The sequence below is a fragment of the Psammomys obesus genome, unplaced genomic scaffold, assembly GCF_907164565.1.
Source record: "Psammomys obesus unplaced genomic scaffold, mPsaObe1.curated_primary_1811, whole genome shotgun sequence".
Taxonomy (NCBI): domain Eukaryota; kingdom Metazoa; phylum Chordata; class Mammalia; order Rodentia; family Muridae; genus Psammomys; species Psammomys obesus.
In genome coordinates this window covers 26322124-26347182 of record NW_026592510.1, presented here as the reverse complement: position 1 = coordinate 26347182, position 25059 = coordinate 26322124, and the positions used below count along the sequence as shown (strand labels likewise).

The 25059-nt window shown below is 43.9% G+C and overlaps 3 protein-coding genes across 4 annotated transcripts; all 3 read left to right on the top strand.

Moving 5' to 3' along the window:
• The first annotated feature begins 4489 nt into the window (after positions 1-4489).
• Positions 4490-9298, top strand: Wdr74 (WD repeat domain 74). Of its 2 annotated transcripts, XM_055613732.1 has the most exons (11): positions 4490-4577; positions 4658-4764; positions 4848-4969; positions 6152-6227; positions 6347-6493; positions 6673-6774; positions 7712-7812; positions 7895-7950; positions 8321-8466; positions 8735-8791; positions 9075-9298. In XM_055613732.1, the coding sequence occupies exons 1-11, from the start codon at positions 4514-4516 to the stop codon at positions 9252-9254; spliced, it is 1158 nt and encodes a 385-aa protein (XP_055469707.1). In that variant the 5' UTR covers positions 4490-4513; the 3' UTR covers positions 9255-9298. The 2 variants fall into 2 exon arrangements, with proteins under 2 accessions (XP_055469707.1, XP_055469708.1); XM_055613733.1 differs by lacking the exons at positions 4490-4577; positions 4658-4764; positions 6152-6227 and having other exon boundaries at positions 4905-4969.
• A 61-nt stretch (positions 9299-9359) lies between these two features.
• Tex54 (testis expressed 54) lies at positions 9360-10029 on the top strand. The gene is given in 1 exon segment (XM_055613736.1): positions 9360-10029. A coding segment is annotated over 1 exon segment (423 nt). The 5' UTR covers positions 9360-9413; the 3' UTR covers positions 9837-10029.
• Positions 10030-10133: 104 nt separating this feature from the next.
• Stx5 (syntaxin 5) lies at positions 10134-24888 on the top strand. The gene is made up of 11 exons (XM_055613735.1): positions 10134-10252; positions 10987-11230; positions 11591-11661; positions 11819-11874; positions 12080-12150; positions 16276-16392; positions 16475-16531; positions 16673-16754; positions 17503-17609; positions 17743-17864; positions 24157-24888. The coding sequence occupies exons 2-11, from the start codon at positions 11006-11008 to the stop codon at positions 24314-24316; spliced, it is 1068 nt and encodes a 355-aa protein (XP_055469710.1). The 5' UTR covers positions 10134-10252; positions 10987-11005; the 3' UTR covers positions 24317-24888.
• Positions 24889-25059: the final 171 nt, after the last annotated feature.

Sequence of the window (25059 nt, the reverse complement as noted above, 5' to 3'; positions counted from 1 at the left end):
GGCTGACACCAGTCAGTACTGGATCTCTTGAGAGGGAGGTTCTAGATGCTGTCAAGCCAACATGGATGCTGGGAGTCAAACCCAGGCCTTTCCTGGAAGGTTAGAGATCGTTTTCCTACATGGTTTCCAAGGATCGCCAAGTTTGAAGGGTTTTTTTTTTTTTTTGTGGTAGTTGATGAGTCTTTGTTACCAATATACAATAAAGGGGTGAGTTGGTCATGAAAAGGAGCCACCTAACTGTTGATAGAAGGGCTGGCCGTGAAGGTACTAAAAGTGCTGCAAGCCTGCAGAGCTTATGAACTTCAGGGTACTGCTCTAAGGCCAGAAAAAGGTCAAGTGGCAACAAGGCTGAGACGTGCCTGCAAGTAGACATTTGTTTCAGATAAGCCATTCTGTATTGCTGTCCCACTAATCCTTCAGGTGCCTGCCTAAATGAAACAGGCAAAAGGGATGCATTAGGGAAGTCTGGGCTATGGGAGCCACTATTAATCTTAGTAAAGAAAAAACTGGGTTGGGGGGGTTAGTGGCACAAGTCTCCGATGACCAGCCTCATCTACCAGGTGAGTTCAAGGAGAGCTGGGGTTGTTACGGTGAGGAAACCAGAAACTATTGAAAAGAAAAAACATAAAGCCAAACCTTTATTTCTAACCCAGATTAAGGGTTAAAACTAGGTTTCCAATTTAATACTGTTTCCAAGGGAATAAAGCTGAAGCCCTTTCTTAGCCAGGGTAGTTCTTGCATATAGGCAGGCTTTGACTTGGTGGGGGCAGGGGGATGGACAAAATTGCCTCCATTTACTTAACTGGAGTGGAGAATGTGGTTCTGGCAGGGCCTTGTCCAGGTTGGGTACTACCTGGAAAGTGCTGATACCACTTGGAAGAGGACCTCAAGACAAGCATAATGAGCCTTTTATCACAAACCGGTATCCACAAAGGTAGAAGTGGGATGCAGAAAAAAACCAAGGCTCTGTTGGACACTGATGTCCTTTCACTGTTTCCAGTGCTCATATTTCCTGTACTGTTGACACTTGTTTTTTGAGACTGTATATCTTTGTAGCCCTGACTGTCCTAGGCTTACTTTGTAGACCAGAGGTCCGCCTGCCTCTGGGATCAAAGGCATGCACCACCACTGCCCAGCCTGTTTATACGTTTTTAATAAAAGAGGTGACAAGAGCCTAAGACGCAAGCTTTACATCATGTTCAGAACTGGGAAGCAGAAATCAAGACAGTTCTTTGAACTCCTAAACCTGAGCTTTGAAACCTTGCCATGTCCTCTAGCAGTACCTAGGAAGCCACTCCCTACTTTAGTCCCACTGGGACAACCCTTCCCCCCCCCAAAAAAAAAAAAAACAGACTGACAAGCTGGAAGAACAAGAGATCACCTAGGCATTGCAAATATAAAGTATGTGGACGAATCTCAAGCCTTAAAGTGGGATCTGTGGGATTATACAAAATGAGGCAGAAAGTAAAGGACACTTTCTAAGTACTGTTTCTAAAAATATACTCCTATTGTGTAGTATGAATTGTGAAACATTTATTTTTTTAATTTATGTAATTTTGATTTTATGTGCATTAGTGTGAAGGTGTCAGATACCTTGGAATTGGTGTTACAGACAGTTGTGAGCTGCCATGTGGGTTCTGGGAATTGAACCCGGGTCCTTTGGAAGAGCAGACAGCACTCTTAACCATTGAGCCATCTTTCCAGCCCTGAAACATTTATTTTTTAAAATCTGTATGTTGGGAAATAGTTAGAATATTGGGCCACAGCTAAGTCTAACTTGAAGAAGGAAGTGACAGTATAACTTCTGAGCCTTTTGGTTAAGATCAATATATATGTAAAGTCTGTTTCACAGACTAGGAAATGGGAAAAAAAAAAAAAAAAAAAAAAAGAAAGAAAACCCTTCACTCTCACAGTGCTTCCAGGAATGATATTCTCCCTAGCAATATATGATGTTAAAAAAAAAAAAAAAGTCTCTAAACATAGGAACTTTACAAGAACTGGTAGCAACATGTTTCATCATGTAGTCTGTTTTCCAAATGTTGAGATTAAAAGCTGTCTACCACCACCCTTGGCTGGCCTTATTTGTGACACTTCTGTTTTTATGGTTTTCAGAGACGGTTTCTCCTTGTAGCATTGGCTGTCCTGAAACTGTCCTGAAACCAGACTGACCTCTATCTCAACTCAGAATTCTTCCTGCCTCTGCCTTAGTCTGTACCGAGATAAAGGTGCATGCCACTACGGCCCGGCCCTAACTGTTCTTAGTATATCCATCTTCTCAACTTTATGTACATGGTTGTTCATTTTCAGACCTCTTGGCTTTTTTGTTTGTTTGTTTTGTTTTTTTTTTTTCCAATGAGTTCTAGGTCTCTGAATGCATGTACACAGTTTGGGGGTACATTCTAATACAGCACAACATGAAAGCTGCAAAAACATGAAAGCCTGTCATTTAGGCTTCGGTTTTCCAGCATTTTATTGTCAGTTTTGTTTCAGTGTTCTCAGAGGAGTAAAACTTGCTCCTTATTGTCTTTTTTTTTTATGCTTATGGGTGTTTTGGCTACTTGTATGCCTGCACCATATGTATGCTTGGAGGTCAAAAGAGAGTGTCAGGTTCCATGGCAGACATTGTAATCCTCTACTTGGGTGCAAACAGAACCCAACTCTTTTGGAAGAGCAACCAGTGCTCTTAAATACTGAACCATCTTCCCAGCCGAAAACTTGTTTCAATGTGAGATTAAAAAAAAAATAAAGTGAGGCTGAAATCTTCATAAATGCTTTGAGTACTTGAGGGGCAAGTAGAAGTTTCTCTGACTTACGGTGTTTCTTTGTATAATGTAGGTAATGTAGGTTTGTGTGTGGAATTTACCTTCAAGCCTTGATGGTGGGGCTGTTTTATTGTAGGAACCAGAATGATTTACTATTATTGTGGAACCCTAAACTCAGAAAACCTGAGTATGCAGATGTAGGCTGTTTATCAAAAGGCAAGAATGCAATGTTTCATTCTATTGGCACAATTTTAAAACTTTCGTTGGATTTCTTGAGACAGGGTTTTTCTGTGTAATAGCCTGGGCTATCATGGACTCCCTATGTTGACCAGGCTGGCCTCGAACTCACAAAGATCTGCCTACCTTTGCCTCTCCGAGTGCTGGGTGCTGGGATTACAGGCCTGCGCCAAGCCATAGCACCTGGCCAAAAAGTTTTGTTTAGAAGATTGTTAGGTGAGGGCTGGAGAGATGGCTTAGTGGTTAAGAACACTGTCTGCTCCTCCTAAAGGACCTGGGTTCAATTCCCAGCACCCACATGGCAGCTCACAATTGTCTATAAGACCAATACCAAGGGATCTCACAACTTCACACTAATGCATATAAAATTAAATAAATTATTAGAAAAAAGAAGAAGATTGTTAGGCATCTCTCTCTCTCAAGCTCTGTACCGTATATTTGGGAGAATGTCTGATGTAAACTTTTTTTTCCTTCGACAGGGTTTTTTTTTTTTTTTTTTTTGTGCATCCCTAGCTGTCCTGGAACTCTGTAGATCAGGCTGGCCTCAAACTCAGAGATCTGCCTGCCCCTGCCTCCTAAGAGCTGGGATGAAAGGCATTTGCCACCACTACCCAGTTTACATACACACTTTTTGAGACAGTCTCTTCGTTTTAGTCCTATGTAGTCCAAACTGGCTCAACCTTCTGAGTGTTGGAATTACAGATGTGTGCCACCACACTTGACTTAGAAAAATGTTTTTTATTAATCTTGTGAATTTGTATTTTCTAAATTAGAGCCTTTTTTTTTTTTTTTTTTACGAAGTCTCAATGACAACCTGGTCTCTACTTTTCAAAACTGAGCTAAACGAATTGACAGTTTCACTTTCCATTTTTAGTTTTCGTTTACAGTCAAGGATGAAGTCACGAACCTCATTAATAATGAATCATGGGGCTGAAGAAATGTTTTTGCGGTTAAGAACACTGCTGCTCCTCCAAAGGACCTGGGTTCCATTCCCAGAACCCACAAGGCAGATCATAACCATCAGCAACTCTGGCTCTCTCCAGGAGTTCCGACACACTGACACATAATTAGAAAATAATGACTTCTGAAATAGTGTGGGATATAGCCAACACAGAATGCTCAGGGAGACCTATGAGACCTGGCTCCACCCAGCATTGTAGTTCAGAGAGAATGCTTTTCAATGACAGCACAAGATGATCCTTAATTTTTTTTTTCCTCTCCTTTTCGAGACAGGGTTTCTCTATGTAGCCTTGGCTGCCCTGGTTTTACTTTGTAGACTAGGCTGACCTCGAACTCACACAGATCCACCAGCCCCTGCCTCCGGAGTGCTAAGATTGAAGGTGTGTGCCTTTTTGAGGGGTGAGGGTAAGAGGGGAGGGAATGAGGAAGTAGGGCGAGAAAAGAGAGGTTGGGCGGGGTAGTGAGGGACGGAGCGGCGTTGTCAGATTGAATCCGGCGCCCCTGATGATGCAGCGTGTGGCGCGCCGGAAGTGCGAGGCGTCGGCTACCCTGCGATGGCTGCTCCGGCTGCTCGCTGGAACCATGTGTGGGTCGGCACCGAGACTGGGATCCTGAAAGGTGAGTATCTGAGTTGTTCATCGGAAGGTGCAGGAGTCGCTTGTTTGTAACCCAGCGTGACTGATGTTCTCGTCCCTCAGGGGTGAACCTTCAGCGGAAACATGCGGCGAACTTCACGCCATCCGGAAAGCCACGGCGTGAGGAGGCAGTGAATGCTCTGTGCTGGGGTATAGGTGGCGAGACCCAGGTGAGTGGCTCTTGGCCAGGCCGGAGCTAGGATACGCCCCGGAAGCCTTGCTCTTTCCCCATCCTTCCTTTCTCTGCTGTCAGATCTTGGTGGGCTGCGCGGACAGGACCGTGAAGCACTTTGATGCCGAGGAGGGTACATTTCAGAGCCAGAGATACTGCCCAGGTGGGGAGGGCACGTTCCGAGGTCTCGCCCAGGCCGATGGGTAAGGACCACACCCTAGTTTGAGGCTCCCTTGGGTGAACTGAATACTTAGTGAATACTGAATACTCCCTTAGGTGATGGGATAGGTGATTGAAAACAAGAATCTAGCCTTCATTCATCCGTCTAACATGCATTTATTAGACAGCTACTAAATGCCAGGCATGAGGGAAAAATAGAAGGATTTTGGGTAAACCATGTGTCTTTATAAAGTTTGCATCCTAGAGTTTCTATTCTGGCTCCTTTATGTGCAACTAATTAAGTGCTTTTGAACATGCTTTTAAGTAATGACTAACAAAAATCAACAAGATAGTGAAGCTTCCGAAGTGTTGGCTAGGAAGAAAGAGTCACGTAGGTTAGTAACCTAGGTGCAGCTTTTCTAGATCAATGGAGAAGGCTGCTTTGGTAATTCAACAGGTGAGCTCCTGAAGGAGGGTGGAGTTTTGAACTGGGTTTCAGGTACAGGAGTAATATTGACAGAGAAGAGGTAAGGACATTCTAAAATGCAGAGACTAAGGACAGGTTAAAAGACTAAAAGTTTACATACATAGGACAAGTAGTAAATTTGGAGGTTGACATCAAGAAATTATCATGTACATGGAAGTTTGGCTTTGTATTTGGTTGAGATTAAATAGAAAGAGGGCTTTTGTACTAAGTTGAGATTTTATTTCATAGGTATTAGAGTATATTGGGTTTTGAATGGGAAGTGCCATGGACAGAGCTCTGAGCCACAGCCCAGGCTAGCAATATAGAGCTTGAACCCAGGTAGGCAGATGTGAGGAAAAGCATAGGCACAGGCTATCCAGAGCCTGGGAAAAGGCTTGGGCTTCTTGGGAAGAGGTTTATGTTATTGTTGTTTGGTTTGGGTTGTTTTTTTGGTTGGTTTTTGTCTCCTCCCACATGGTTTCTCTGTATGTAGCCCTAGCTGTCCTGGAACTCACAGAGATCAGCCTACCTCTGCTTCCCAAGTGTTGGGATTAAAGGCATGTACAACCATACCCAGCTTGCTTTTTATTTTTATTTTTCCTGAGACTAGGTCTTATATAGCCAGGATGGCATATGAACTCACCAGGTAGCTCAGATTTACTTTGAACACCCCTCTCCCCACTGCCCTTATAGGTAGGTATGCACCACAAAACCTAGCTTACACTTTTTAACATCCCAATGTTCCCTTCCCTGCTTGCAGTGCCCTTATTACATGTGTGGATTCTGGGATCCTCAGAGTCTGGTGTGACAATGACAAGGAAGTATCCTCAGACCCAGTAAGATTCACCTGCCCCAGCCTTTGAGGAGGGTGGAAACCAGATTAGGGGTCTAATGGGGAATTTGGTAGAGGAAAGATTAAGGACTCTGGGACCGACTCATCTCTGATTCTTTTCAGCTCTTGGAACGAAAGGTGGGTCCTGGAGTGTGTAGGATGCGCCAAGACCCCACACGCACCCATGTGGTTGCCACATGTGGAAAAGAGAATGCTTTGAAAGTATGGGACCTGCAGGGGTCTGAAGAGCCTGTGTTTAGATCCAAGAATGTGAGTGATGATTGGGGAGATGCTGTCTGAGGTTGGGGGAAGTGGAAGCAACTGACTGTGATTAGAGCTTAGATGGTTTATTTATTTTTTTTATGGAGGGAGGAGGATAGGGATTAGAGGACTGAAAGAAACAGGTCAGGCTTACCAATGCCTTGTGTCACATGTCCCTTCCACACCAGGTGCGAAATGATTGGCTCGATCTACGGGTTCCTATTTGGGACCAGGATGTACAGTTCCTCCCTGGGTCACAGAAACTTGTCACATGCACAGGGTACCACCAGGTGAGGCTCTCTTGCTTACTCCTGGGATCTGAAAGGAGATCATACTTCCTCTGTCTGAGCCTACGACTTTCCCTTACTGCATTCAAGGGTGGAATTTCCTAAACTCTTTTTATTTCTCCTACCTAGAAGGGAAAGCAAAGGGAGTATTCCTCTACTAGGTTTCATAGGGAACAGATACCTCAGGTTGGCTGTCAAAACAGTTCTATAGTCCTTCCATCTAGTACTAACCAGGCTCATGAGATCTGACAAGATTGGGTATATTTTGGATGGTATGGTCTCAGAACTTTGTAGTCCACGTATAGTCTGATTTGCTTTGGGGACGACTCTCTGGTCTCAGCTCTTCCAGTTTTGAGTGAGGGCTTGGCTAAGGATCTTTGTGGCCTATTTCATTTGAAGTTCTAAGACAAGTGGGCAGGGTTGGGTCACTATTTGCCATTTGTATAGTCCTGTACATTAAAGTCTGATATAGGTACTAGGGCTTTGCTCACAACATATGGAGAACTTCCCATTCCTCCCTTGGTAAGACTAAGCTTCCTTGCTTGGAATTTACCACTTTTTAAACTTTGGTCTAATCTGCCTTTCTATCCCTCCACTGCTTTCAGACTGTGCTCATGCTCCCGAGCCCTTCCCCCAAAATTCTGAGATGAGATAAGGTGCATACCTTAAATGAGAAAGCAGTCTTGCTAGGCATGTTAGTGCAACCATTTAATCCCAGCACTTGGGATGCAGAGACAGGTGGATCTGACTGTGAGGCCAGCGTGGTCTACAGAGTGAGTTCCAGGACAGCCAGGGCTATATAGAGACCCTGTCTCAAAACAATAACCACCACCAAGAAAATAATAATAGTAGGCAGTCTTCAGAAGGATGATGATAAATATGAAGATACCGGGGCCAATGTGAGTAAGGATACTCTTATGATACTTCAGTCTTCTTCTAGGTCCGTGTATACGATCCACTCTCCCCCCAGCGCAGGCCAGTCCTAGAGGCTACCTATGGAGAGTACCCACTGACAACTATGACCCTTACTCCTGAGGGCAAGTGAGTGTTGAGGGAAAGGGAAAATGCCCTGGAAGGACTTCAGAAGACATATTGAATCCCCTTTATGTGGTCTCCTCCTTAGTTCTGTCATCGTAGGAAACACTCATGGGCAGCTGGCAGAAATTGATTTTCGGCAAGGTGAGTGGATGATGGGTTGCTTGAAAAGGGGAAGGGACAAAGAGGAAGTCAGGGAGTCACAGAGCCCTGTCAGTGGCACATTCATTCTTTGTGTTCAGGTTCTGATTTAACCAAAAACCGTACCTTGGGCTAGTTATTTGGTCCCCAGCCTTTGAAGCCCCTTGCTTTGTTAATAAACAGCCCAACACACACTGAGATCATGAAGCTTTTGTTTCTTCACCTATAATAATGGAGTATCATTGCTAACTCCTGTTTCTAGGTCATTTTGAGGATTAAGTACTGAAACATAAGTGGTTTGAACAATAACAGTAATTAGAAAAGATGTTCATGGGCTGGGTAGCTAGCACTGATGCCTTCTACCTTTCTTCAGGGCGTCTACTGGGCTGTCTGAAGGGGCTGGCAGGCAGTGTGCGTGGGCTGCAGTGCCACCCTTCCAAGCCCCTGTTAGCCTCTTGTGGCTTGGACAGAGTTTTAAGGATACACAGGATCCGCAATCCACGTGGGCTAGAGCATAAGGTGAGAGCTTAACCCTCTGGCATTCATCCACTCTTAACTTATCTTTTTCTGGAGGTTATCCCGTTTCCTGTGTCCCACATTAAAGTTTCTGTCTCAGTTTGTCTGGTCTAAGTCCCCTTTTATTTTACAGAAGTTTTTTGTTTGTTTTTTGAGGCAGGGTTTTTCTGTGTAGCCTTGGTGTTCTAGAACTCACTCTATAGACCAGGTTGTCTTTGAACTCAGAGATCCACCTGCTTCTGCCTCCACCATATCCCGGTTTATTTTACAGGTTTATCTCAAGTCTCAACTGAATTGCCTTCTCCTGTCAGGCCGGGATAACTGGGAGGTGAGCAGCTAGTTAGGGTGTGGGAATTTGGGAGCCAAAGGCATGATGGTGAGGGAGTCTCTGTAGAAAGAATGGGAGGCAGAATACAGAACAGGGTTGTCTCTTTACTGTAAGTTAATTTCTCTGAGGGATGTTCAAACCCTTCTAGGCTTATTGCCAAGGGTGAGGTACTCCAAAACAGAAGGGTATTGGTTTCTAGATCAAAGCAGTGGTACCCAAAGGAATTATTTTTCAGCCAGTATATTTCCCTGTGCCTATCGTGAGTGCCCTTCTCACTCATCAGGATGAGCCCCAAGAACCTCAAGAAGCCAGCATGGTGCCCCAAGAAGACACAGAGACAGATGAACTTTGGGCATCTTTAGAGGCAGCTGCCAAGCGGAAGCTCCCTGATTTGGACCAGACACAAGGTGTTCGCCAAAGCAGCAGGAAGAAAAAGAAGCGGCCTGGATCTACTAGTCCTTGAAGCCCCTTGCTCACTTTGTTAATAAACCACCCAACACACACTGAGATCATGAACCTTTTGTGATGGGAGAAAGGAGAGGTGTCTTGTGGGTGGAAAACGTGACGTCACAAAAGCTGGGCAGCCTGGGGAGGGTGGCAGAGTCCTGCACCATTCTGGGCCATGGGCTGCTGTCAAGATAAGGACCATCGGCCCTCTGAAGAGCATGGAAGGGATGAAGTGAATGAGGGAGGTAAGGAAGGTAGAACCAGACACAAAAAAAGGGTTGCAGGAGCGGGAGGTTTCCCGCCCCCTCCCCCACACCAAGGAATTGCTCCAGCGGTGGGGCTGGAAAGAACAGAACTGCACTAAGTGGCCAACGTGGTTCTTACAGGCGTCGACACTGATTTTGAGAACACAGGCCGCCGTAAACAAAGATCTAACGAAAGTCTTCTGATCACCGTGCTGTGGCGCAGGCTATCCATGTTCAGCCGTCGGGGGTCCTCACGGTCAAGCAAGAGGGCCTCAGATCAGATGCAAAAGCAGGACAGTAAAACACAGGAGCGCAAACGTGACGGAACCCACAAGGAATCAGGAAAGGGCTGACTCCAACCCTGGTCTCAATCCTCCCTAACAATCCAGAGAATAAAATTAGTATTGCAGATCTGCCAGGCTGGTTTACAGAGCAAGTTACAGCTCTGTAGGCTTCTCGGCCGCAAGCTCTGTAAGGTTCCTCCGGCCCAGCCCCTTGGTATTTGTTCGTGAGCCTTAGGGGCGGGGCCGAGTCGGCAACCTAGCCAATAGGAGGGCGGAATCGAGCTTGCTGGGGCAGGGCTGTGTTCTTTCCATCTCAGGGCGAGAAAAGGCGTGGCACATCAGCCACGTCACGGGGGTCGGGGTACGTGTGGGTGACGTGGCGGCTCCTACTCTTTGGTCCGGTTTCGGCGCCGTACAAGTCCGGCGAGGAGGCTCCGACGGCCTGGGGAGAGTGGCAGTGGCTGCGGCGGTAGGCATCAGAGGAGGTAAGGCTTCGCTCGAGTAGGAGCCTAGCCGCTGTCGGTCGGCTCAGCGGGGGGCAGCGGCTTGCCGGGGAGGGGGGAAGGGAGGCAGGGCCAAGTCCTGCTGGAGGCTCCGCGTAAGCGAATACCCGGCTGTCCAATCAGGAACGGCCTTGTTGAGAAAGACTTTGTCCCAGTCCAATCAGCGGCTGCAGTCTTCCAACAGGCGGAACTTTCATGGAGGTGGGACTTCCTGTTTCAAATAAATAACTTAAGAGGTTTTGGTTGTTGTTTTTTTTTGTTTGTTTGTTTGTTTTTTCCCCTCCGCCCACCGGAGTGTGCCCACCTCTGTTGGTCGATTTCAGGTTTTTGTTATTGTGGTTGTTATCCTTTTTTTTTTTTTCCGTGAGAAGTTGAAGGAAATCTCGTATATCAGAGGTCACGATTAAGACCTGGGCCAACAGCAAATGTCTGTCTGGAGGCTCAGGGCCGCAGGATCAGCTTCTGGCTGTTTTTTCGGCATTAGAGCTCCCTGCCGGTGCTTTGGCTGTCAGAGCTAAGTTGGAAGGAAAATCTGAGGAGGCTTCGGCTTGGGCCTGGAGGAAGCTGACCCTTCCCGCTGTGGCCGGACTGCAGGATCTGCGGGTGGCCTGGGCTCGAAAGTCTGTCAGATACGCGAAAGGGACTGAGGATTTTCTAGTTGAGGGGAGAATTTGGGTTCGACTCTCTGGAGAATGATATTCTCCTCTCTACAACAGTCCGAGGTTATGCGACTCGATGATCCCGCGGAAACGCTACGGATCTAAGAACACGGATCAGGGTGTCTACCTGGGTCTCTCAAAGACGCAGGTTCTGTCCCCTGCAACTGCTATCAGTAGCAGCAGCGACATCGCTCCTTTGCCCACCCCGGTGGCCCAGGTCCCCTCTCCTCCCGACACCATGTCCTGCCGGGATCGGACCCAGGAGTTCCTGTCTGCCTGCAAGTCGCTGCAGAGCCGTCAGGTAAGGACCTGGAGTGGAAAGACAGGTGTGAGCCCATTTAGTTAATGCTTACGTTTTGTTTACTACTTGTCTAAACTTTTCAACTTTTAGATGATCGAATCTTACTAGTAGAAGTGGACGGATTCTCTTCAGTAGAAATTAAAAATAATTTAACTTGTCCTAAATACCACAAGCGATGAGTACCGGATTTAAATCTACATCTGTTTTTTTTTTTTTTTTTTTTTAGCTATAAATCACTGATAAACTTAGATTGTCTGAAACCAACAGCACTGGAGTGTTGAGTATGTGAGGGAGCAATGAAAATCTGAGCATGAATAGTGATGGGAACTAAACTAGTTACTTTTTGACATTACCTTTCAGAATGGAATCCAAACAAATAAACCAGCCCTACGTGCTGCCCGACAACGCAGTGAATTTACCCTCATGGCCAAGTGAGTTGAGGGAGGCTTTGTGGTGGGGTGATACAATGTCTAAGAAGTAGATATGCCTGTGGTGATTTGGCTGAGTGGGACTGGTTGTTTTGAACCTTAAGGGAATAGCCTCTTTCTTGCCCTTTACCACAACCTTTTCACTAATGATCATTTGCAGGCGCATTGGGAAAGATCTCAGCAATACCTTTGCCAAGCTGGAGAAGCTAACAATCTGTGAGTGTTTGGGAGGTCTTTTCCTATGTGGGACAGTGAAACATAGTACTAGGAGGTGAGGCTCTTGGAGGTTTTTTTGTTTTTTTGTTTTTTTTTCTGTGATGCTGGGGATTTAAGGCAAGGCCTCTATCACTAAACTGTATTCTTAGACCTTTGAGCCTTGTTATTACCCTCACCTATTGTAATTTCTCATCTGTCTCTGCAGTGGCAAAGCGCAAGTCCCTCTTTGATGATAAAGCAGTAGAAATTGAGGAGCTAACGTACATCATCAAACAGGTGAGCTGCTAGCCATCAGGAGAGCCCAGCATTCTAATTAGATTACTTCCATCATTTTCCATCGCCATGAATCCCCAGGGTAAGTATATAGACCCATGTCCAAACACCCTGATCCTCCATTGAGTTAATAGAGTCTTAGGATCATCTAACATTTATAAAGCACTGCTCTAGATGCTGATAAAACAACTATGAAGCAAGATTATTGTCTTCAAGGGCTCATTTTCCTTAAGAGTTACCCAGCATCAAGAGCTTTGGCTTAAGATGAGTAGATGATAGTATAGAAAAGATTTGACAAAAAAGATGAATGAAACAGGATATTGGGAAAGATTGACAGAAGTTATATAATGTTAGCTGGAGTCAGAGTTTATATAGAGGTAGTAAAAGGACTTACTAGGCTAGGGAAGCTATATACAGTGTTGCTTAGAAAAAAAGAAACTTCAGCCAGGATGGTGGTGGCGCTTGCCTTTAATCCCAGAGGCAGGTGGGTTTCAGTGAGTTTGAGGCCAGCCTCGGCTGCATAGTGACGTTCCAGGACAACTAGGCTTATACAGAGAAACTATTTAAAAAAAAAAAAAGAAAAGAAAGGGAAAGTTCAAGTATCAGGAGTCACGTTCTCTGTAATTATTTTATGTTTGTCTTCATTTCCTATGTCCTTTCTACTTATCCAAAAGAAAGAGAAGAGAAAAAAGAGAGAGTGGGAAGTGGGGATAAAAGATACACTGATACCCTAGGAGCAGGTTCTTTGTTTTGGTTTTGAGACTGTCTGGATGAATAGGCAAGACTGGTGTTTTTTTTTTGTTTGTTTGTTTCAGACAGGGTTTCTCTGTATATCCCTGGCTCTCCAGGAACTTGCTTTATTGACCAGATTAGCCTCGAACTCAGATCTGCCTGCCTCTGCCTCCTGAGTGCTGGGGATAAAGGCATATGCTATTATGCATGACTCCATGCTGGTGTTTAATTTGTGAGTCTCCTGCCTCAGCCTCCCAAGCACAAGGATTATAATGTGTATCACCATGCCTGCTCAGGATTTTTCTTTCTGCTTGTTCACAGCTATATCACAAATGCTTGTAGTCATGTCTGGCTGACTTTTGGTTGTTTAAATGAGTAACTGTCAAGAAGTTGGTTGTTTGAGTGGCTAGTTGTACAGAGCATTGTGGAGCGTAATAACAAATGTAGAATCATCCTGAATATTCTGGGCAACACATAGAGTCTAATCTGGAATGTGGATGGGATGGGGTAGAGGCTAAGAAGGCAGCTCCTATGGTGTTCTGATACAATATGGAGGCAGAGGTCAAAGAGCAAACCTGTTTTAAGGGGTGCTGTGTTGATGGAAGAGAGTATTAGATTACTGTTGGGGTGTTACTTCTTACCACTTAAGAACTATCCCACTAGATTCTGAAGAACTTGAAGTGCCTTTGTCACTCACTTGGGTTGTGACCTTGTGTGACTCCTAACTACTGAGCTGCCATTATCTTACCAAGAAGGCAGAGATAATTAAAGTACCTGTCCCACAGATCTTCTGAAGATCATTTGTTTGCTTTTGTCGGTCACTGACACTGGCTTTTTCAAGGCTAAAACTACTGCATTGGTTGATCCAAGCTGGTCTGTCTGGAGAAGTGATATTTGAGCCTATGTCTGTATAGTGAGGAAAAGCAGTTCATCTGAAGATAGGGTGGGAATACATTCCAAAAAGTAGAAAAATGGGCAAGGAAAAGGAAGGGTTAGGAAAGCACAGGTGCCATATAAAACAAAAGCAGGCAGTGGCCAGACAGAAAGGGCCTGTGTAAAGCAGCTTAGGCATTTAGGCTGTATTCTCAATTGAGTCATAAGCTCTGGAAAGATTTTCAAGCAGAAGGGTAACAATGCCTCCCCTGATTTTGCTTTTAAAGATAACGCTGACCACTATTTAGGCAACAGATCATAGGAAGGCAGACTGGAAAGAGGACAGTCTTTTAAATTTGTTTATCTTTATGTGTATTAGTGTTTTATCTGCATGCGTGTCTATGTGAAAGTGTCAAATCTTGGAGATACAGACAGTTGTGAACTGTCATGTGGGTGCTGGGATTTGAGCCCAGGTCCTGTGGAAGAACAGTAAGTGCCCTTAACCACTGAGCCATCTGGGACATTTTTGAGAGTAGAGAAGATGGTTAAGGTACTTGAGTTAGAAAAGGAGATGATGTGGATAAATTTAGAATATACACTGGAAGACAAAAACAAAACAAATGGATATGAGGAAAAGGGAATAATAATAATAATAATAATAATAATAATATTATTATTATTATTTTTAGGGTCTCATTATGTAGACCAGATTGGCCTTGAGCTCATAGACTTCACCTGCTTCTGCCTCCTAAGTATTGGAATTACAGGAATGCAGCACCATGCCTACTTAACATTTTTTTGCAATGTGTATGAATGATTTGTGTACATATATCTGTTTGTACCACATGTGTGCCTGATGCTTATGGAGGCCAGAAGAAGGCATTGGGTTCCCCAGAACTGCAGTTACAGGTAGTTTTGAGTACCATGTAGGTGTTGGAAGTTGAACCAGTGTCTTCTACAAGAGTAGCAAGTGCTCTTAACCACCGAGCCAGCTCTCTAGCCCATTTGTTTGTATTAAGACAGAGTCTCATTCTGTAACTCAGACTGTAGACTGGCCTTACATTCATTGAAGTCTATCTACCTCAGGTGGAATTTTAGGTATAAGCTGCTATGACCAGCATCTGGTAAACGGTGGTATATTTACTAGAATGGAGACAAGGCAGAGGAGATGTGTCCTGGAGGGAGATAGATTAAGAATTGTTAAGTAGTAGGGTTTTCTATGTTAAGTTTAGGAGTGAAAGTTGCAAGATGCTTAAATAGTAAATAAATAAAAAACAGTTAATGAGTTTTTTTGGTTTTTTTTTTTTTTGTTTAAATGTTTTGTTTGGGATGCAGGGAAAGAAGCCCAGGCCTGTGTTTGCTGCCCCACACCCTTACTATGTTTGATATAGTATTGAGTATACATACAGTAAGCACTTAGCAGGTTATGGTTCTGATCAGGTGAGCTCCTATCCAGTCAGTATCGTAGATTATACTTGTAAAATAGCAGGTAGGTAGGATAAGGAGATGTGGCTGAGTAGAAGCTTTTGCCTTGAGTTCCTGCATGGGAAATAGTACTTTTCCTGAGCTAGAACCCAAGGAAGGAGCTATTATGGCAAACAAACAAACAAACAAACAAACCCTGAAATGCATTTGGGTCTGAAACTCTAGAAAGGTAAACCTGTCATTAATGAAAATGAGTCCAGGGGTCTGGAAAGTAGTGGGGTTCTGTCTACCTTGAAAACCTCTAGAAATGCATAAATTTAATCTTAAGTATATTTCTCACTTTTTAAAAATTTTAAATTACATTTATTTGTGTTTTGGGGGGTGGTGCCTGAGTGCCATAGCATGCATGTGGAGCTGGTTATCTCCTCAAATAACCTGCAACATTTGTGTGGATCCCTGGGGTTGACTTCAGGTTGCCGGGCATGACAGCAAGCTTCTCTATCTGCCGAGCCATCTTGCTGGCCCTCCTGCTCACGATTCTTAATACCTTCCATCTCCTCCTGGGTGATAGTATGTTGGGACAGGTTTTCTCCGTCCTCACGGTGGAGAATGGGATGCAGGTAACACATAGGCTGTGATATGAAGTCACTGTATATAACTTTGATAAATAAATCACAGCTGATCTTTTGCAGTATTGAAGGTCTGTGTAAAAATTTACTTCTTTGGTGCATCTAGGAAACTAGAGAGATGCTTGCCTTTTCTTGAGTATTATTCATGTATTCTGTCAGCATGCTCTAGGTACAAGATTTTGACCTTTGTAAGGGTTCTCTGGCCTCTTAGGGTAAAGTATAACAGGAGGGTAGAGGGGGAGATGAGTCATTCATTTACAAATGGTGAGACCCCAACTTTCTTTTTCTGGCTTTTCTCTGCAAGGAATGAACAGAGCTTGGAAAGTGCTAGTGCCAACTCTGACCTGACTAGACACTCGCTCCGCTACTAGGTTTTATCTTGTCTTCCCTGCTAGAGACAGACAGCCATAGATAGGGTCAGTGACTGACGATTCCCCTGCGTGATACTCTTCTTCTGGTCTCTTACCAGGACATCAATAGCCTCAACAAACAAATTGCTCAGCTTCAAGATTTTGTGAGGGCCAAGGGCAGCCAGAGTGGCCGGCATCTGCAGACCCATTCTAATACCATTGTAGTTTCGTTGCAGGTGGGACCTTGGGGATGGAGGGAGGGAGGAAGGGAATAACAAAGTATCTTTGTTGAATGACACAGTTTTCCTTGCCTTTTAGTCAAAATTGGCTTCCATGTCCAATGACTTCAAGTCAGTTTTAGAAGTGAGGACTGAGGTAAGTGGGATCTATAAGTGGGTAAGAATCTGTGATATGGGCCCAAGAGGAAAAAGGGAAGGAATGTGTTACCCAGAGTCATGGGGCCATCATACCCACTTTTCAGAGACTCAGGACCTTTGCATTTCCCCCCAACATCAGAATCTGAAACAGCAGAGGAACCGTCGGGAACAGTTCTCCAGGGCACCAGTGTCGGCCTTGCCCCTTGCCCCCAACCACCTTGGTAAGTCAGAGATAGTATGAGAAGCCTAAGGGATAAGTTATTCTGCCTGCAGTAGCGTTGTCTAAATACAGGTGTGGAGTAGGAGAATGGAGGGGCCAGGATGGTGCTAGGCATAATCCAGAGGACAAACCTGGTTTTTGAGTTTCATGACCCACACGTAATCCCTATGTTTTCTCATGGGGCTAAATGGAAACATATTCAGAAGAATGGCAGTGTGAAATTTTGTGTGTTTAGTCATATTTTTTCATTTAATTTTCACAACCATCTTGTGGAAAAGCAACTGTTGTTTGCTCCATTATACAGATGAGAAAAACTGAAACCCAGATTAAATAGTCTATCCAGCACTGAATTTAAATCTAGTGCCCGTGGATTTTGTACGTTTGATTTTGTTTGTTTTTAGAGCGAGGGTCTCATATAGCTTGGGCTGGCCTGTCGATTATTATTAGCTAAGGATTGAACTCCTGACCCTCCTACCTCCATCTCTCTATTGCTAGTATAACAGGCATGTGCCACCATACTCTAATTGAATTGCTTTGTGTGGGGTTCGGGGGAAGGAGGGAGAGGGAGACAGGATCTCTCTAATCTTAGCTATCCTGGAACTTGCTGTGTAGATCAGGCTGGCCTCAAATTCAAAGAGATCCTCTTGCCTCAACCTCAGGAATCCTGGGACTAAAGGCATGTGCCACCATGCCAGGCCCTGAACCTGCTTTTAACCATTAAAATGTGCCATGTCCTGTTTCCTCCCCAGGGGGTGGTCCCATAGTTTTGGGAACAGAGTCCCGAGCTTCCAGGGATGTGGCCATCGACATGATAGACTCTAGAACAAGCCAGCAACTTCAGCTCATTGACGAGCAGGTACCCAGGCTCTGAGATCAGAGTATCAGCTCTTTGTTTGTCTTCTGTTGTCCCCCAGAGTGTTTGGATTGTGTCATGGTGAAAGGGTCTTAAAAACTGAGGCCCTAGTTGAAGGTGCTTTTTTCTTCTGAAGGATTCCTACATCCAGAGTCGGGCAGACACCATGCAGAACATTGAGTCTACAATCGTTGAGCTGGGCTCCATTTTTCAGCAATTGGCACACATGGTTAAAGAACAGGAGGAAACGATTCAGAGGTGAGACACTCTCCCCCCAATACAGTGAAACCTTCTCTCCTCCATGGATTGGCATCTTGAAGTCCCTGAGGACAGCTTGGTGTTCTTTGGAAGAGTAAAGTGAATCCTACCCACCTATGAGTCCTGATTCACCTGCTTCTCCTCACTTAATAAGAATTTATTAAGGGCCTAGTGTGGTGATGCACACTTTTAATTCCAGCTCTCCAGAGACAGAAACAGTCAGATCTCTCTGTAAATTTCAGGCCACTCTGGTCTACATAGTCAGTTCAAGGAGCCAGGGAGGGCTACATAGAGAGATCCTTTAAAAAAGGGGGGGGGGGGGAGAGGTGGCACCTGGAATACAGCCTGGTGATTGCCTGCCAGACATGAAATCTTAGGATCTGTCTTCAAAATCATAGAAAAAGGAAAGAAAGCAATTGGTGGAACTAGCCTGTTGGCTTAGTGGGCAGAGGCATTTTCTGCACAAGCCTAGTGGCATGAGTTTGATCACTGCAACTAGGTAAAGATCGAAGTAGAGCCCAGTGCCACAGAAGTTGTCTTCTGACCAACACATCTGTGTTTATTTAACATTTTAAATAAAAATGTTAAAAAAATAAGTAAATAAACAGCTGAGAAGGGAGCACAGTGTACTGACCTTAAAATCCAGCTACTCTCGAGCATTTTTTGAGCCCAGTTCAAGGCCAGCTTTGCCAGTATATTCAAGTTCTATTTCAAAAAATGTTTAAGAGATAGCTTAGCAGTTAAGAGCACTTGTTCCTTTTCCAGAGGACCTGGTTCAGTTCCTAGCACTTACATGGTGTTTTGCAACAGCCTTTAACCAGGGGATCCAACACTCTCTTCTGCCCTCCACAGGCATCAGGCTTGTATGTAATATACAGGCAAAGCACACATTAATTTGAGAGCTGAATGTTGTGGCATATGCCTTTAGTCCCAGTACTCTAGATATAGAGGCAGGCAGATCTCTTGATGTTCTGGTTTGTGAGTGTGTGAGTGTTTCGTCTATTCCTGTATGTGAAACGTGTGTGCCTAGTGTCCTCAGCAGGCAAAAGAAGGCTCGGATTCCTGGGAACCTGGACTGTGAGTACTATGAAACACTATGTGGGTACTGGGACTTGAACCCAGGTCCTCTGCAAAAGCAGCAAGTGTTCTTAATTGCTGAGCTATCTCCAGTCCCTAGATGTCTTGCATCAGTCTGGTTTACATAGCAAGTTCCAGGCTAGTCAGGTCTACTGGTAAAATCTTGTCTCAAACAAACAAATAATACACGCTTTCACTGTTATCTTCATTCTGTTGTTTAAACCAAGAAATTTTAATTTCAAATAGTGAATATTTGTTCAAGACAGGCTCTCGTGTCTTATCTGTAATAGACAAGTGCCATCATTCTGACTAATTTTCAGTTTTAAAATTACTTGGGAACAAGTAAGTTTTTAGCAATTTAGGAAGATCTTACTTCAAAGTTTAAGAATAAACTTTAGAGAAGGGCTCAGGAGTTGTCTCAGTGGGTAAAGAGTGCTTGTTGCACAAACATAAGACTTGAGTTCAGATCCCCAGCATCCATGCAAAAGCTAGATATGGCCTCGGATACTTGAAACCCCCACATGGGCAAGGTGGCGAGCAGAGACACACAGATCACAGCAGCTCACTGCTCGGTCAGCCTACCTAGAACAAGTAAGATTCCGGTTAAGTGAGAGACACAGAGGCATCTGTCTCAAGAAAGAACATAGTAGAACAGGATACCTGACTTGATTGTTCTGGTGTCTGTGCACAAAGGCACTTATGTGCATGCATACATACATACACACACCATACATGTATATACAACAAATCTGAGACTGAGGAGATTCCTCAGTGGTTTAAGAGCACTCAGTTCTTCCCGGGAATCCAAGATCCGTCATCATCCAGGTGACTTACAACCACCTATAACTCTAGGTCCAGGCAATCCGACATTTCCACAGACAAATATATACACATAGTTAAAGTAATAATAATAAAAAAAAATTGGAGGAGGCTGGTGTGGTGCACCTAGGAGATGAAGACAGGAGAACCAGTAGTTAAGGGTTATTAGCTATGTAGAAAGTTCAGCGCCAGTCTGAGCTGTATTTTAAGATCCAGTTTCAAAAAACAAGTGAAAGATGTAAACAATAATAGAGTGCTTACTTGTTGCCTAGGACTTACTAGCCTCTGGATTCAGTTTTTGGTACAACAGAATGAAAAGGGAAGCAAAAAGAATAAACAACCTTTTCCAGGAGTTTTGTTTCAGAATGCAGCAAGGAATCATGTTTCATTGCTTGTATTTATATTCTGAAGTATTGTGAAGGCTGAGGTTGGGAAGATTATAGATTTAAGGCCAGCCTATGTGGACAATTTCATAAGACTCAGTCTCAAAAAGAATTAAAAGGTGGTGCTGGAGAGATGGCACAGTGCTTAAGAGCACTGGCTGCTTCTCAAGAGGATCTGGATTTGATTCTGAATTTCCATATAGCATCTTAAAAACCACATGTGACACCAGTTTCAGGGAACCTAGCACCCTCTTTTGGCTTCCACAGGTAGCAGGCAGGCATGTGGTACTAATATATGCAGGCAAAACATTAATACACATATAAGAAAAAGAGCTTACAAATAGGTCAGTGATAAAGTAAGGCCCTACATCCAGTCCCTAGCCTACAAGAAAAAAAATGAAAGAGGAAGGAAGGGAGGACTGGAGCAAATATTCTAAAATTAAACATGTTATGTTCCTCTAATATACACACTTTTTTAAAAGTTGGTTTTATTCTTACTTACTTACTTACTTACTTACTTACTTATTTATTTATTTATTTATTTATTTATTTATTTATTGGTTTTTCAAGGCAAAGAGTTTCTCTGTGCAGTCCTGCCTATCCTGGCCTTACTTTGTAGACCAGGCTGACCTTGAAATCACAAAGATCCTCTGCCTCCTTAGTGCTGGGATTACAGGCGTGTGCCACGGTGCCTGGCTTATCAAAGGCATCTTACAAATAAAGAGAACCCTGTATGTAGTATGCACTATTAATCCTCAGAGACAGAAGCAGGACCATCAACTAACATCAATTGTATAATTCTGAACCATCTGTCTCAAAACAAAGGCGTTGATCCTTACTTACCCATCAGTTACAAGGATTTTGGACCTAAAACAGGAAGGGGAATTACAGTTCTTATAAGATTGGTCTGGTTGAAATTGGGCTGAAAAAGGCCAGCTAGAGATGGATATCAGAATGGGGTGCAGGAGGGTTTCCTGTTTGATGCTCATTTTATTTCCTGACTAGCCTGCCTTGTGAAAAGGTTACATACTTTGCAGTATCCTGTAGCCTGGACTTTTCTGTTGGACTTGTTAACTATTCTTTCAAAACAAAAAAGCTTGGTCTTCAATGTTATTTAGAAAACCAAATACAGGCTTGTATGGAATACTTAACAGAAGCGACTGTGGAAAAGCTCATTAGGGAGCATTTAATGTCACACTTCCTTTCTATCAGGGAGGATAGGTATCAGATATAGTTCTGCTACTCCCTTTGTGGTGCTGAGATAAATCCCAAACATTGTACATGCTAGTCAGTGTTCTATATACTCAGTGTAACATACGTAGTCATTGTTTTTTAGCCTTTTTCCTCTTGAATTAAAAACTCCAGACAAGAACCTGTGAGATGGCTCAACAGGTAAGGGTGCTTTCCATAAAGCCTGATGGCCTGAGTTTGATCCCTGGAACCCACCAATTCCTACATCATGTCCTTTGACCTCCATATAAGGGCCAGGACATACTCACAAACACATAGACAACACAAGATAAAATGTAAAAGAAAAAAATGTAAAGCTCCATCCAGACAAATTACATGTATTTCACTGGAAAGGTTTTTCTGGTCTGCTCTGTAGCTCTAACTGGCGTGGAACTCTGCCTGCCTCTGCCTCCCAAATACTGAGTTTATAAGCCCTATACCACCACCCCTGCTTAGCCTTACTTGTGATTTTTTTTTTTTTTTTTCTTTTCAAGACAGGGTTTCTTTTTAATTCTGGTTGTCCTGGAAGTCACTCTGAAGACCAGGCTGACCTCAAACTCAGAGATCCATTTTGGACGCTTTTTTTTTAACTGGAAAAATTATTGTTTTTCCACAGGGCATAGTGGGATGTACCTTTAACCCCAGCATTCTGGAAACAGGTGGATCTGTATCAAACCAGCCTGGTTTACATAGTGTGTTCCAGCTCAGCCAGGGGATATCTTTTCTCAAAATTAAAAACAAAACAAAACCCCAGGAGAATTAGTGTGTGCAGGTGTGTTTAGGTATACAAGTAACAGCATCATGGAGTTGTTTCTCTCCTACCATGTTGGTCACAGGAATCAAAGTCATATTCTCAGACAAGTACCGTACCTGCTGTGTCATCTTCTCAACCCCTATAATCTTTTATATACCAGGTTGCATTTATAAGGTTTATCTATTTGTTAAGCAAAGCTATTCATAATTGCCATTATGGGCTTTACTCATTGTGGCAGAAAATGTACTCACATTTAAAAGTGTAATTAAGAGCTGAGTGGCATATGAAAGGCAGCACACTGAAAGGCAGAGGCAGGCGGATCTCTGTGAGTTTGAGGCCAACCTAGTCTACAAAGTGAGTCCAGAACATCCAAGGCTACACAGAGAAACCCTGTCTTGAAAACCCTAAATAAATAAACAAACAAAAGAAAATATAATTAAGGGCTGGGCATGGTGGCATATGCCTTTAATTCCAAGCACTCAGAGGTGGACCACTCTGAGTTGAGGCCAGCCTGGCCTATGTAATATAGTTCAGGAACCAAGGCTACATAGAACCTGTCTCAAAAAATAATTATAGCCAAAAGCTATGAGCCTGATACTTTTGCTTCTCCAACATAAAAAAGAACCACAATTCAAGCTTCTGAATTTGAGATGCTTAGATGAGCTCAGTCCTCATGATTGTCTTCTTAGGACCTTAAGCTTGCAGCCGTGCCCAGGTCTTCCTTTCCATTTCTAGCCAGATTGTCTGGACCCACCTAGGCCATACTCAGCTCCTAGAGGGCTCCATGCCACAAATTTCCCTTTTCTAAAGTTAAGGTGTATTTCATTATGCATTGCTTACTGATGGGGTTATATCTTGAAAAACTTGTCATTAGATTTTACCATTCACAGAGTGTAGTTATATAGATCTCAAGTAACTTTTATGTCAGTAGGCAGTACAATCCTAGTTGACTGTCATATTTTCTATATAGGCCACTGTCTGAGACATTGTGACATAGGATAGTATTTGGGTTTAACATTCTTTTCACGGTGTGCGTGTGTGTGTTGTGTTGTATGAGCAGAGGAGGGCATCAGAATGTCTATTACTCTATCCTTTTGTTTTGAGATAGTGTTTCTATGTGTAGCCCTGGAACTCTGTAGACCAGGCTGGCCTTGAACTCAAGAAATAAGCCTGCATCTGCTTCCTGAGCACCGAAATTAAGGGTGTGCGCCTACCATTCCTGGCTACTTTATTCTTTTGAGGTAGGATCACTCTCTTAGCCTAAAATTTGGTTTTGTTTCAGACAACCAGCAAAACCCAGCTCTTTCCTACTTTCTCCATTTATCCACTGTGCTATGAGTATGGGCCAGCTTGCTATGGGAGTAACTGGGACCCAAATTCAGGTCCTCTTGGTTGCTGAGCAAGCGAGCTGTCTACCCAGCCACAGTATTTGGGTTTTAGGATTGTATATGTAGATTGGCTGGGGAGGGTTTTGTTTGCCTTAGTAACTTTTCAAAATTCTTTCCTCTGAGGACTTGTTTCTCTGGATGTAAGGAACGCTTGTATTATTCTTTGTCTGTATAAGTTGTTTCCATTGCCCAACCAGAATTTTCTTAGTGTAATGGTCTGAACTTTCCACCCATTATCACAATGTAATACATGTTTATTACCTGAAAAATAATATAAGTGCTAAAGAGTAAAAATTATACCATTTGGGGTGATCATATGGATTGGGGGTATCATTTAACTCACAGAAAACTGAAGCCTCATGAAAGTGGGCAGGGTTTATGTCAATCTCATTTTTCAGATACGGAAAATAAACTTCAAATAACTCAGTTATAAGCTGGTAACTGGCAGAACGTTTTCAAACTAGAGTCAAGCATGGTCTACTATTCTCAGAAAACTTGTGTGTATTCAAACATGTCCACAAGATCACATGGTAGAAAAGACTTTAATTCCACACATTGTAACCATCTTCCCATATTAATAAATGGGTGTCACAGCATTCTTTTTAACCCAGTGTCCTGTTTTCTCTACTGGCTCTTTCTAGGATCGACGAGAATGTGCTTGGAGCCCAGCTGGATGTTGAGGCTGCCCATTCAGAGATCCTCAAGTACTTCCAGTCAGTCACCTCCAATCGATGGCTCATGGTCAAAATCTTCCTCATCCTCATTGTCTTCTTCATCATCTTTGTTGTCTTCCTTGCCTGAACCCACCTCCCTCACTTTGAGGCACTCCATGGAGGGTTTAGGACCCTCTTGGTAGGTCAGGTGGCCACTGTTGCCATGGAACCTGTGCAGGGTGTTTGGGAGAAAGGCCATATCCTTGGAACTGCTAAGAATGGCCAGTGTCCCTGATATTCCCCACCCTTGTCTCTGGCCACTCTGTCCTACCTTCAGGCCCATGAAACACACTGGTTCTGGATTTGGACTCTGCTATGAAGTAGCTTGGAGCAGAAGCCAGCTAGGGGCCAGTTGTCTCCACCATGAGATTTTTATAAACCCTTCCCAGCCTCCCCCAAAGGTAAACTGGCAACAAGAGGAGATAAGCCCCTCCTTGCCTTCTTGAGAGTGAGGCAAGGAAGTAAAACTATCCCAGGGACCAACTTTACCATCTGGGTTAGTTAGAACTTGACTGCCTTCCCCACTTCACCATGTGAGGTGAGGGGGCTCTGAGCCCTACAGTTGCCTGCACAAACCTGACTTTGGCTACTGGTGACTTTCAATCTGCCAAATGTGCTGCAGCCTGTTTCCTCCCAATTACAGCAAGACTGTCAGCTTCACTAGTGATGTTGTCATTTATGGGTGGGATTGTCAAGGGCTTCAGCAACAAGCAAACAATTGCCCAAAACCAGAACTAAAAGGGTTGAGTTGGTGGCTCTGAGGACCCCCACTGATAAGCCAGGTAGCCCTGGTGCTCTGTGCCCACAGCTCCTCCTAGAAAGGAGTAACCA